Source organism: Styela clava, chromosome 10 (assembly GCF_964204865.1).
Source record: "Styela clava chromosome 10, kaStyClav1.hap1.2, whole genome shotgun sequence".
Taxonomy (NCBI): Eukaryota; Metazoa; Chordata; class Ascidiacea; order Stolidobranchia; family Styelidae; genus Styela; species Styela clava.
In genome coordinates this window covers 2,846,593-2,860,968 of record NC_135259.1, presented here as the reverse complement: position 1 = coordinate 2,860,968, position 14,376 = coordinate 2,846,593, and the positions used below count along the sequence as shown (strand labels likewise).

Here is a 14,376-nt window from a genome sequence, read left to right as displayed (position 1 = left end):
TCATTTTTTTTTAAATTTTACACGTGACAACGATGGGCCACCATATACAACCCATCAGTCACGCTAAATATTGCAACTTGGTAACAAACCGTTGAAAATGAAGTGCGTTACTCGCGGATAGCTACAAGCATTTACACTACCAGATTCAAATTTATCGCTCTCCGTGTGTAGTCTGTGGACTGTCCAATAAATGGAAAGGTGGGTAAGCAAAATAGCGTTAGTTACTGAAACGTCTGCTGGGATTGGCGAAGTCACTGTTGAAAGCTTGGTGAAATATGGAATGAAAGTAGTAGCGTGTGCACAAAATTTACCGAAGCTTGAAGAATTTTCAGGGACTTTGAATGAGAAGGGGCCCGGTGAAGTACTACCGCTGCGATGTGATGTGACCGGTGCGATGTGATGTAAGAAAATGAAATTATTGACATGTTTTGTAAAATTGAAGAGAAATACGGTGTTCTGCATGTTTGCATTAATATCGTAGGCCTCTCTCACCCTGCACCACTGCTTTCTGGTACTCTTGCGGAATGGAATTTCATGATTTCTACCATCATATTAGGATTGTGTTTATGCATTCGCGAGGCAGTTAAACTCATGGAAGCCGGTGGAGTTGACGACGGTCATGGGAAACATATTAACAGCATGTCCGAACACGAAGTATCCGATAATAATCCCAATGGACATTTCTACAGCGCCACGGAACATGCCGTCACGGCTCTTGGTCACGGGCTTAGAAATGAGCTGTTAGCAAAGAATTCGCATGTCAGGGTTTCCTGTATTTCGCCAGGCCTGGTTGAAACGGAGTTTTAGTACAGAATGTACCATAAAACACCAGTACAGACTCTGTGTACGCGTTCGACCACAAGCCCAAATATAATAATATTACGCGTCTGCAAAATACGTTTATCCTTTTACGATGAAACACAATTTGTATCTGGTATGCCGCTTCAGGCAATAGTTTCCGTGAGATTTGTATCTATATGTATTGATGTACCTTTTGTGCGGTTTGTACCAGTACAGACTCTCACTGTGAACCTGTTCGACCGCAAGCATAAATAAAATAATCATTATACTCGTATATCCATATCGGTCTATTTAAATTAACGAGTTCTGCAAATATATAACTAACGTTATATCCAAGTGACCAAACCATTGCCTCCAACTCAGCGCTTCTCAACCGGGGGTCCGCGCCCGCTGGTGGGCCGCCAAGCATCTCATGGTAGGTAGCAAACTCGCTGCCAAAATATTCCTATTTTTTCTTTATTTTGTGTTAGAATTCTGGAATTAATTCGTCATTTTTATAGGATATCAATGCTTTTTTAATGTGGATATTATTCGATTCCATCTATTTAGGCGCTTGAGCGTGACTATCGGATGCGTCTGCTGCCATCCATGTCATTTATAGTATACGATGGTGGTATGTTAGATATACGTAATGCTTTTTTTTCGTAAGTGCGAAAATACAAATCACAAATTAATTATAATCGAACAGTTTACCACACATTTTATGTCCGCATAGTACAGCGGCAATTCAGTGTAGTATTGCTTTTATTTTTTCGTAAGCACAAAAATTACCTATAATCGGCACTTTGCCACACATTTTATGTTCGCAGATTGCTGTGGTATTTAAATAAGAGTAGTAATTCCTATATTTTTTCGTAAGTCGGCGCAACCATGAGTTACGTTGAACAAAATTAAATTAATATACTTACAACATTTTAAATGCTGGTATATTGGTCATGGATTTGAATATTTACCGAAACAGAAAATCATCCTATAATAAAAGTCGCACCGAAGATAACAACCAATCAAAGCGCCGATTCTATTTTATCGTCATTACAATACCTGAAAAAGCGGAGAAAATCGCTTGAAGATTTTCCACAAAAACGAAACACCAACTGACGGCGAAAAGTGGCCTTACTCGGAATTATTCGAAAACTTCGAACTTACTTTCATATTCGAATATATTCGATTCGTTTTGAAAAAACCCCGCCCCGACTTATTTTAGCCTCCGATAAAAAAACGTCAAAAAAGATGGGCCGTGAAGTAAAACCCTCCGTGGAAGTGGGCCGCAATTCAAAAAAGGTTGAGAAGCACCGCTCTAACTAATTGACTGAAACAAAACATTTATCAAGATAATTCCTACCAACTAAGTCTTCTCTATATGAGTATTTAAAAATTGCAACAATATTCGTAGGGTGAAAATTGGGGAAAATAAATTTAATAAAAGCGATTAGACGATTATATTAAGCCAACTTTAACCAGAAGGCGTTACTTACAGATACAGTTACTTACGGAAGCTAACGTTTAAATGACCTCATTTTTTGCCTACGCTGCTTTTATTACCTGTCATTTCTCATGAACACAGTGGGGACAAGTCGAATTTTGTTATGCGAAGCGCAATGGCATAATTGCCGATAAATAAAACATTACTAATTAATTTTTTTTTTTGAATTAACGGGTCGACGATAGCAAAGAATCCCAAAATAGTTTGAATGATAAATAATTCAGATAATCCAGTGCATTTAGTGCAGCAATAAATTTTGAATCAATGAATTCCTTTCCAATTCCTAGCCTTCAAAATATCGACCCCACCGAGCGTGGGCCCCCTAGGATAATTATTCGCAAGAGGGATGATGAACCCCTCGTTTCCTTAGTGTAGGTCACGCAACCGCTGGTCGGGCACAGCTTTCTTCAGCATCAAGTCCATGTCTATGACCGATTTTTAGGTCGTCGGATCAGTAAATGACATTAAACTGATATCCGGTGTTATTTTAATCACGAATGACTGCTGAATATACCCAATGCAACGCAAGTTGAAAAGTATCGGGTAGTTTATTATTGTGGTTTGAAGTCGTTTAAAGGTGATAAGCTCTAACTAAAAACATGATACGGTAGTGATATTTGCCTATTTTATATTAATTTAATTCAGTACTCAAAGTCGTGACCTTTCATGCTGTTATTGTCTTGCTTTAGCCTGTCCCTAGTGTATATTATACAGTGTTACTGTCTTTCCCAAGTAGACACAGTACTCTGAAAGTTCGAGTTTATTCTGGATAATATTCTGCTCTTCGGTATATAGAAATCGAGGATAGAAATATTATTACAGGTATTTGAACTTGAAAGTACGAGAAATAAGAATATCAGGTATATATATATATATATAATATATTAGACGTATTATTGATCGTTGCATTTATCCAGCCAACAAAGAAACAAAATCTTAGAAAGCTTGTTCCCATCAATTCGGGGTACAATGAAAGGGTGGCCAGTAATTAAATAGAAAAAAAGAAATGTTTGACAACAGAATCGATGCTAGTTCTAGTATGTACCTTCTAAGAGTTTGTCTGGTGGCCTGATGAGTAAACGACACCGAATTTTACGAGTCTAACTACTCAGAATGACCTGATTAAAATATTTTGCCATGTTTCTGACAACATTTGCGGATATAGCATAATCCGACAAAACTCATTTGGTTTGAATGTTTACAGGTTTGCCTCTTGTTTATCTGTTTATTCATGTATGCTATAAATGCTAAATACCGATAATGATTTCGTTACAAGTTTTATTAAAATGTTCTGTTTACTTTAGTGCCGTCTCAAAGATTAGAATACGAAAACATATTAAATATTTGAGCAATAATTTAACTGAATAGTAAATGAATATATATTAAGAAATTATAGTATTTGCAGAATCTATCCACAAATACATTAGAACTAGAATGATGGTCATGGTTCGTTCTGACACATGTAGAACAGAATTTAGCAAATTTACCTCTAACTACTTTTAATGACAGAAATTATACAAATACAGCTATAAAACATCCTACGCACATATCTTTCGTCATAATGTCCATTACTAGAATTTCAGTGAAATTGACTCAATTTGAGTGTTTGTTTCGAAAAACAAAGAATGTTTTCATGTTTGGATTATTATATTTACACACTTTTCAAGAGTTCTCCAAAGAGATAAATTGCTTTCGAGCGCACATTTACAGGAGGTCGACGTAGCAGTTTTCTTTACTGGCGCTAAGGTAACAACAAAATTTCAGTAAAGCTCTCTTATATACCGTGGAAGAATTCAATCGAAATAAAGGGTCCCGATGTCCACAACTATGAACCAATTACACCAGCCTACTAACCTTCTGAGATATTGAAGTTTCAATGATCTTTTTTACTTACATAGCTTTAAATGACATGTCACAATTAATCAAATGTTAATTTGGAAATAGAAAAGGTCAAGATTTAGGTGTTATTTCAAAACATTGGTGAACTTCTGTCGCGTTCAGAAAATATTGCCGTTAATTATGAAGTTCTAACTATGGATCGATATAACATCAATACTTGAGATGAACTAAATAAAATACGCAACTCTTTTTGAGAATCTATATTATTGATCTCACTTTTTAATTTTTAACGACTGTTGTTAAATTGTGATATTTGCACGTTGTTATTATTTCCAAGCTAGAAGAATTTTATTTGAACTTTTACCGATAAATTTTTTCGGGCTTTTTGCGCCCCTTTCAAATCGACGCACATGGCTGCAATAACCCAGATACGCCACTGCAGTTGGCAATTCATTCATCGAATCTTGACCACGGGATATTCGGTGTAATTAAAAACATTTGCCACCATTTCTTGGTTGTGATAGTATGGCTATTTCACTGTCGAAATTTCCACCAAAGTTTCGTCGAGAAAATAATCGACTCATATCGTTCGCGTATGATTTGCATAGTTATGTTGCATATAACTACAATTTTGTATTCAATACGAATGAAAAAATTCTGTTCATGTGGTCACATTTTTATGATCATGTTTATGGTTGCCTTGCTGTTTGCTCATTCACGAAAACAGTGGACACTTTACTATTCATTGCCTTTTATTGAAAAAATATTGGACTCTATCAAGCTATCACCTATCCATCACCCTAAATATAGTTCATTTTGAGCTCCGTAACAAACCGTTACAAAAAAACGCGTTACTCGCAAACAGTTGCAAACATTTACACTGCCATAGTTGTATTTGGTGGTCGCCGCGTATAGTCTGCAAACGGTCCAATAATGGAAAGGTGGTTAGGCAAAATAGCGTTAGTTACTGGAGCGTCTTCTGGGATTGGCAAAGCCACCGTTGAAAGCTTGGTGAAATATGGAATGAAAGTAGTAGCGTGCGCGCGAAATTTACAAAAGCTTGAAGAATCGTCAAGGACTTGGAATGAGAAGGGGCCCGGTGAAGTACTACCATTGCGATGTGATGTGACTTCAGAAAAAGAAGTTATTGACATGTTTTGTAAAATCAAAGAGAAATACGGTGTTCTACATGTTTGCATTAATAACGCAGGCCTCTCTCACCCTGCACCACTGCTTTCTGGTACTCTCGCGGAATGGAATTCCATGATTTCTACCAACATATTAGGATTGTGCTTATGTACTCGCGAAGCAGTTAAACTCATGGAAGAGGGTGGAGTTGACGATGGTCACGTGATACATTTAAACAGCATGTCCGGACACAGAGTACCCAGCAATTATTCAAATGGACATTTCTACAGCGCCACAAAACATGCCGTCACAGCTCTTGGTCATGGGCTTCGAAATGAGCTGTTAGCAAAGGATTCGCATATCAGGGTTTCTTGCATTTCACCAGGCCTGGTTGAAACGGAATTTTCGTACAGAATGTACCATAAAACACCAGAGCAAGCGAAAAAAACCTATTCGTCCATACAGTGTTTAACATCTGAAGACATTGCAGAGGCTGTAATTTATGCTCTGAGTGCTCCTGCAAGAGTTAATGTTTGTGATATTCATGTCAAACCTGTAGAACAGAAAACGTAAATTTATTTATATGATTTTCGATTTCGCCTTAATTAATTTCATAGGCATTTGTTTTTGTTATGATTATGAATTACATAGCTTAATCACAAATGTCAGTTTCAAATTTGTCTAATTCTCATACCAGCGACGAACGAATGAATGTGAAGTTTTTGTGATCACATTGGGCGATGTAGCAATAACACCTCTTCATCGCACTTATAATGTTATTTGGTCTGGATGTCTTTTTCGAGAAAACTCCGTGCGCCAAACTCTAATTTTGCAATGAATTCCATTTTATAATCAAGAGAAGGTATCTCTCGAATTAGAGGGTGTAAGTTTAGAAGGAGGAAGAATACGTGGAACTGTACATTCACTCTATGCATTAGTTTTAAACATTTTCGATGAAACCAAAAGAAAGTACATTTCTTCATTGATGAGACGCAGTTTATGATGGGCATAAGGCATCAGGCAACGGCATAACGGTTTCCCGGCGATTTGTATCTGCATGTATTGATTAACACGTTGTGCGGTTTATCCGGTAAAAATATAGTTCACTTTCACTGTGTACGTGTTCCACCTCCTAAATTCAATAATAATACCATTTCTCTGCAATAGACGTTTATACGGTACTTATGGTTCGTGCCATAATCGTCACTTGACTGTTAATATCTATTTGCCTTATCCGTGGTGCTGCTAACATAACGAAGCCAGATCAGAAGAATTGAATATAGCGAACTCAATAACTTTATATCTGCAATTTTCTTACTGATATCGGTTCAAATATCCATAAATGCGCTCTTAGACTGAGCTAGTCGTCAGCAACGTTTTAACTTTTTGGTTTGGATTGTGGTACTGAATTTGAAATTTCGAAATCGAGAACATTTTTTAAATAAAAATTACAGGGCTTTTTAGAATCAGAAAATTATGAAAATGATACAATAGAGGGTTAAAGTTTTTAGAATGCACGATGGAAGCAACTTCACGGGTAAATATATCGGCATGGACCCTTGTACATACTTATATATGTGTATTGAGCATATGACACAATTTGCCCCCAAATCTTATTATGTTTCTATCTAAAAAAGGGTTAACGGCTAAGAACACGCGATGTAGACATTAAGGTACAAGCGAGCATGATCGAAGTCTTAGAGAAAACGAACAGCAGGGGTTATATGCGAGGCATGATGAAGTCGGTAGATGGGAAACTAAATCATTTATGGGAATAATTAAAAAATAGAAATTATCTCTTATTCTGACGATATTCTGAATCATATGAATTAAAATTCGTAAAGAGTAAGTGGGCATGATAATTAATTTCTTTCTAATGACTCAACTATCCGTCAGACCCAAATGCCGGTAACGTGAACAGTTCACACTTTTGATTCAGACATTCAAAATTAAATTTGAATATTTGCTAACGCAGAGCTATGATAATATATAATCCCATTGCGCAGATGTTTCCTGGAGATTTGTATTTATATGTATTGATGAACACGTTCTGCGGTTTTTAACCAGTACCGACTTGGCTCTCTCTCAACGTGTACGCGTTCCAGCCCAAGTCTAGGATTCGTGCCATAATCGTCACTTGACTGTTAATATCTATTTTCGTTTTCCGTGGTGCTGGAAAGAGTATAAGTTCTTCAATTTGACATAACGAAAGAAGCCAGAACGGATAAACTAAATAACAAACTCAACAACTTTATTCTCATTTTTCAATGTCTCAATTTTCTGACTAATATTGGTTAAAACATATATAAAAATCACTTTCAGACTGGAGTGAAAGATGTGCAGAATATTTTGAGGCGAATAGGGGATAAAATTATCAGGCTTGTCTATGGGACATATTTTTCTGTCCCATCCCATAACAATTCATGCATGACCCATCCTATCTCATGGGATTCCCATTGGAATACAATTAAATAAAATGTTAAATTTAGGTTTTGCGTCTAGTAAATAAGACTACATGTGCGAAAAGACATGCAAATAACAAAATTTACCGACTTTATTAACTTTAATACCCATAACTATTATATATACATGTGTCTATCAGCCCCTTCACGAAGTATATTGTTAATGCTGAATATATTTTGCTCTTTATAACTAACAAGAGAGTTATGCTCAAATATATGGACACGAGGTTCATAACGAAATGTTTTAGCATCATTTCCACCAAAATCACACGGTATTTCGTGTCCCATGGAAAATACAAATGTGTGCTGTCCCATCCCATAGGACGTTTCCAATTCTCATGGACAAGCCTGAAAATTAGGCAATAATATTAGGGTAACTCGAAAAAAATCAATCGAATATTATTCTCTTATTCAAAACGACAAGTTATATAACTGACGTTATAACTGAGTGACTGAAACATTGCTTGTAGCCGACCTGATTGACTGAAACAAAAAATTCATCAAGATAGCCACCGTTGCAGGTTTAACGAATTCCTGCCAATCGTAATACTAATTCGAATTAATATGACCATGATTAACCTGCCATATTTGCAACTCTGAGCTTCTTCTCTAGGTGAGTATTCAAAAATTAGAATGATATTCGTGAAGTGAAAATTGGGTAAATTGATTTTAATAGAGGCAATTAGACGATCAAATTAATGTACCTTAACGAGAGGACATTTTTTACAGATATTCAAATGAAAGCTTTCGTCCAAATGATCCGATTTTTTGCCTATGCTGATTTCAATGCCTGTCACTTCTCACGAACACAGGATAGACAAGTCGAATCGCGAACCAATTTTCTGCAAAAAAAAAACTCAATCCTATTTAGTTTACTCTATCACAGGGATGGCGAACCTTTTTCAATGAAAGGGTCAAAAATTATATTTTTATCGCGGAACAGAAGAGAGTGGGTCACAGATATTTGATCAATGTTTGTATCTATAAGAAACTTCTGAAACAAATCTTATAAGCTTCTGTTGGTGTTGGCGTAGTTTTGGGCTTTACTTATGCAGCACTTATATCAGGGACTTTTCATGGCACTCGATTTTATGTACTTAAAGTACGAAAACACGCATATGAATTACCAAAAATGTTTAGGATAATGCGCAAATTATTTTACGGTTCCAAAAAATTTGGAGGGAATTCCACTCTGATAGTGTTTTATTTTTCGATCAGCTTTCAACCACATTAAGGCACTTTTACACTGCCCCATTGTTGTTTCAGATTTCTAGGTTTTTATTTCAAGTCTGAAAGATTTTGTTCTCTTAACGGCATCGTATGCAAGAAACTAATAAGATACAAAGTACGTCTAGTTCTCGCATAACCCCTAAAACAGTCTGTAGATGCTCTTCCTAAAGCAGCGTTTCCCAACCTTTTTTGGTTGTGGACTATTTTCTCACCGGCGAAAACCTTTGCGGACTCAACGTGCGTTTATTGCAGCCGTACTCTGTGTGAAGAAGTAATAAAACCAAACATAACAGAATTTTAACGAATTTCAAAATCGGAAATTCGTCGCAATCACGCGTTTGTTAAAAGAGTCGACTTTTTAGCGTATAAATGGCCTTTTCTGTCGCACAATATTCAATAAATGACAACAACGAGAATTTAAAACGTCTTTCTATTTTAATTTAATTGTGTTCGTAGTCACTCGCGGTTGCGTCGACCTATGACAAAATGAAAGCATTTCATCTTCAAAATGCCACGGCAAGGTAGCACCCGAATTTGCTATGTCTTAAAACGCGTTTTTAATCGGCCGCGGGTCATCATATAACAAAACCTAAGATGTTCTCCGTTCTTCTATTTTTAGTATTTTGTATTGCGCTTTTGAATTTAGGTCGCCACCATTGACAACTACAAAGAAAAAAATTATTTCTCGTTGTTCGAGCTCGCGAGAAACACCACTTAGAGGTATCTATCCACGAGTGTGCCGACTCGTGTTTTCGTCGGATATCCGCAGGTGAGTTGTGAAATTCAATCGTTGATTAAGCGACGCGCAAGTGACCTGTTGCGTCACCTGTTACCAAATTTTCGAATAGTAAATTGCTATTCTAATAGTTGAATATTCGAATATATGCCCAGCCCTACTCAGTATCCAGTAATTATTGACTCGATTAATGTTATGTGAATAAACTTGATTTTTATGTCTTATGTAAATTCTAACGTAACTTGACTGATGGTTAAATTTCACAAAAATGTAGCGGCCCTTAGTGAATTTCTGACTCGTTGCAGACTCATTCAAACGCTCCGCGGACTCATTTGAGACCGCGGACTCGGGTTGGGAAACACTGTCCTAAAGAGACTAGACGTAGCGACGAATGAACATGTCGGCTGCATTGTTATGTCATAACGATGTCAGAGTCAACAGCTGAATAACGGTACACAGCGGTGCAAACATGCGTCCAAGATTAAGGGTTTTGAAAATTATCATACCGACCCGAATAATCACCAATTTCAATATGAGCGATCGCGGCCCTGACTGCTCAACTGACGGTACATTAGAAAATTGATTGTTAGATTAACTTAAGGCCGGTTTTATCAATTTTTATCACTGATATGTTAGCATTTATTTTATTTTATTCGTGCCTTGGCGGGTCACGAATGAAACGCGGTGGTTCACTTTGTGACCCGCGGGTCAGTGGTTCGCCACCCCTGCTCTATCACGAAGATTAATGTAATGATAGTCCCGATATATCAAACCCTTATAGCAAGCGATGATAATCACTCCGATTATAAGCGTTTATCATGCATATATTGAAATTCATCTCTGTGTAAGAATTCCATATAACCACGGTCAAAGTTAGGCGATAAGTGGTCTCTAGAATCTGGGCTATTTCATTTGTGAGGCAAAAATAGTTTTAAAAAAAAATACAATATTCTTAGATATTATAAAACTTACCTATCAATGAATAATAGTATTTGCAGAATCTATCAACATATATACTCCCTGCGCACACCAACTTGCCATAATGTTAACTAGAATTTGAGTGTGTTGTTTAGAAAAACAAAGTTTTCTGTTTTGTATATCATATTTACAGACTTTTCAAGAGTTCACCAAGGAGGTCAATTGCTCTCGAGAGCAAATTACAAGGCGTTTTTGTAGTAGATTTCTTTACTGGCGGTAAGACAAAATTGAAATAAAACGACACTCATATACCAGCGCATGGAAGAATTTATTTGAAATAAAAACCCGATGCCCACTACTACGGTATGAAGTAATTACACCAGCCTGCTAACTTTCGATGATCTATTTTTACATAGCTTTAAATGGCATGTCTCAATCAATCAAATGTTAAATGAAATTAAGAAAAGGTCAAGGAGTTTAGGTGTTATTTCTAAACATTGGTGAACTTCTGTCGCGTTTGAGCATATCGCCTTTAGATTGAAATAACATCAATACTTGAGATGCACTAAATAAAATGTCATTTTTATATATTCGTCGAAGGCGTAATTTCATTCATGTTGACAATAATTTTAATCACGCTTCCATATTTCAAAGAGTTTCTTCGATTATTTTAATCTGGAGAGTTCCACAAATCGAAAACATAGAATTCACGGGACCAGATATTGAGAAATGGATCGTACAGACACGACGCAACCGTTGTTATCACATTCGAGGTAAAATTGCAAACTGGAACAAGCATCAGAGGGAACTACCTTGCTTCCGCATGTAGTCTGATATTATAAAGTATTTTTTCTGAGAAATTCTATTATTGGATCTCTCCAACTTTTTTGGAAATAAGTGTTTTTTCTACACATACTTGCTCGATGCGCGTATAAAACAAAGTCAGCAACCGTTGGCAAATTTCATCGACATGATTACATCCCGGCTAACTGACTTTAAATAAGCGCGAATATTCATGGTAAAATGTAGACGACAGCATTCATATATTTTTCTTTTCATTCAGAAAACCACCTCCACCTCCAACAATAAATTCAGATCGAAGCATTTTCAAGCAATGATGTAACGCCGAAGTGGCCTATTCAATGTTTTGTATTTGATATAGGCAGTACAGTTGGTAATCCACCGGATTATGACCACTGGATATTTGACGTTATTAAACACTTGTCATACAAACTGCTTATGCCAACTGGACTTGCGACTCAAATTAAATAAAACGGTGAACCGGTTACTATTTATTGCTTTATATCGAAGAAATTTTTCGTTATATAATACGACCATCACGCTAACTATTGTTCATTTTAGACTTGGTAGCAAATCGATAAAAGAATTGCATTACTCTGAGATAGTTGAAGGCGCTTACACCGCCAGAGTTACATTTATCGTTCGTGTAGTACACGGTTCAATCATGGACAAGTGGGTAGGAAAAATAGCGTTAGTTACAGATGCGTCTGCTGGGATAGGCAAAGCCGCTGCTGAAAGCATGATGAAATATGGAATGAAGGTAGTAGCGTGTGCGCGAAATTTACCGACGTCTATAGTCTATATACCATAGGTGACAAACCTGCGGCCGCCAAGGAATTTCGTGCGCCTGCGGAGCATTCAGGCGATTCAGTGTATGCTTGGCTTGGAGTCATACCTTTAGGGACTGTTCAGGGAAAACGGGAGCGCCAGTATTATTTATATTACTCGCAACGCTATTTCCAAAACATATTGTTTTGTTGGATCATCGATACTTTTAACAATGAATCAAAATAACCATTGTCTTATAGCATAGTTACGCTGTCTTATCGGCAAACGCATAGTAGAGATTAATTGAGGATGGGTAACCTTACTTTGTGAAAATGTAAAGTTTTGGCGCACGGTACAAGGGACATCTGGAAGTAATAAAAAAGTTATAACTCCAGCTCAATGATTGAAACAATGGAAGATTTCGAAAAAATGCCCACATTTTAAAAATCGGTTAATTGTCACAGGATGGATTTACGAGGCTCACGAAATACGGATCTTTTGTACAAAGCCCTTGTCACCAATGTGAAATCTGAGAAAAACACCACGTTCTGAAATATCAAATTAGTAATTGTCCAGTTGCGGTTCGGGTTAGAATTGATTTGAGAATTTGGGGTGTAAATCGGAAGAAATCCGGAAATTTTCATGAAATATTCGCCGCAATTAGGCAGGCCACTTGTAACAAAAAGTCCACTTTTCCGACGGATAATGTTTTTTCCGTCATGTTTTTTTGTCGGGTAATGATTTTGCAGTTGCGCAAAGTATTCAATTGACGACTAATTAGAGTCTATTTATAAGGTCTTGCTTCATTAATTTAATTGTGTGTTCAATGTAACCCGCGGTTGCGTCGACAAAATAAGAACATTGCTACAAAATATCACGGCAATCCACGATCATAAAAAGTGTTTCAAACCACCCGATTATATTTAGTTTTGATTCGTATTTTTGCGATGTTATGAATTATACAAATTTGATGTATTCTAGCAACACCGACTCCACTTTATCACAATGCTATCAACCAAGATTAGTTTCAATATATTCAATACATTAAAAAAAAACTAAATCTGCGATAAAAAATTATAAAGTATTCGAACGGAAATTCGGTTCTCGAAAAGCCGTGCGGAGCTCGCAGCCGAGTGATATGTCGCCACCCGAACTCAATCGATACAGGTCAAGACTGACAGGCGAAAATCTTGGTAGTCAGTTGAGAGTTTCCAAATGGTCAGTTCGTCCTAATATAAAGCGCTTAGTAAAGCTCAAGTAAATCTCACATGAATGTTTTATTTTTATTTTATGCTGCAATATATCATTCAATAACTTCAGCTGTATGGGTGCAGTTGTTCGTTTCTGTTGATGAAAATTAATAGTTGTGCGGCGCGCTTACTCAGCGGTGGTGACTGATAAAATGACCAGCGACACCCCTGGTCTGTACAGTATTCAACATCCAGAGACATTGCAGATGATGTAATTTAGGCTTTAGATGCGCATTCAAGACTGTTCGCGATATTCACGTGAAACCTGTTGAGCAGAAAACGTAATCTTATTTATCAGATTTTGACCTAATTCATTTCAAATAAATTACGTTATTGATTATGAAGTACATAGCTTAATCACGAATGTTAGTTTCAAATCTCACCAATTGCCATACTAGCAACTTACGAATAAATGTATATTAGCCTACTATGTGATCACATTGAGCGATGTAGCAATAGCACCATCGCCATTTATTAGAATATTATTTTTTTTTTGCAAGAAAACGCTGTGCGCCTACCACCAGTTTTGCAACGCATTACACTTTATAAGCATGGAAAGGTATCTCTCGAACTAGAGAGGAGTGTTAGCATATAGGTAAGTTTAGAAGGTGAGTTATTATGTGGAAATGTACATTCTCTATTCGCATTACTTTTAGACATTTTCGATGAGACGCAGTTTAGGATGGGTATAGGCCCTAACGTTTTCGGCCACAAGACTCGGGTGTCAGGGGTGCAACAGGATTACAAAATGCAGATCCCATGGAAACCATGATTTTAAAGTGAAATGCCGTGGGCGTATCTTGACGAAGGCACCTTCATGAGGACATATACCGGCGTAGCCTTTCAGATATTGTATATATATATGCCCATGAGTCGGAATATGCCTTGCCCGAACAATTACGGAATCGTATTAAAACTAGAGACATTTAAAAAAAAAATTTTTTCACTTTTCTGCACATA

At 36.8% G+C, this 14,376-nt stretch overlaps 1 protein-coding gene and 1 pseudogene across 1 annotated transcript; both read left to right on the top strand.

The window, feature by feature from the left end:
* Positions 1 to 190: 190 nt before the first annotated feature.
* On the top strand, positions 191 to 807 carry LOC144428220 (dehydrogenase/reductase SDR family member 11 pseudogene; annotated as a pseudogene).
* Positions 808 to 4,988: 4,181 nt separating this feature from the next.
* On the top strand, positions 4,989 to 5,990 carry LOC144428167 (dehydrogenase/reductase SDR family member 11-like). Its single transcript, XM_078117023.1, has one exon. The coding sequence runs from the start codon at positions 5,057 to 5,059 to the stop codon at positions 5,822 to 5,824; it is 768 nt and encodes a 255-aa protein (XP_077973149.1). The 5' UTR covers positions 4,989 to 5,056; the 3' UTR covers positions 5,825 to 5,990.
* The last annotated feature ends 8,386 nt before the right edge of the window (positions 5,991 to 14,376 follow it).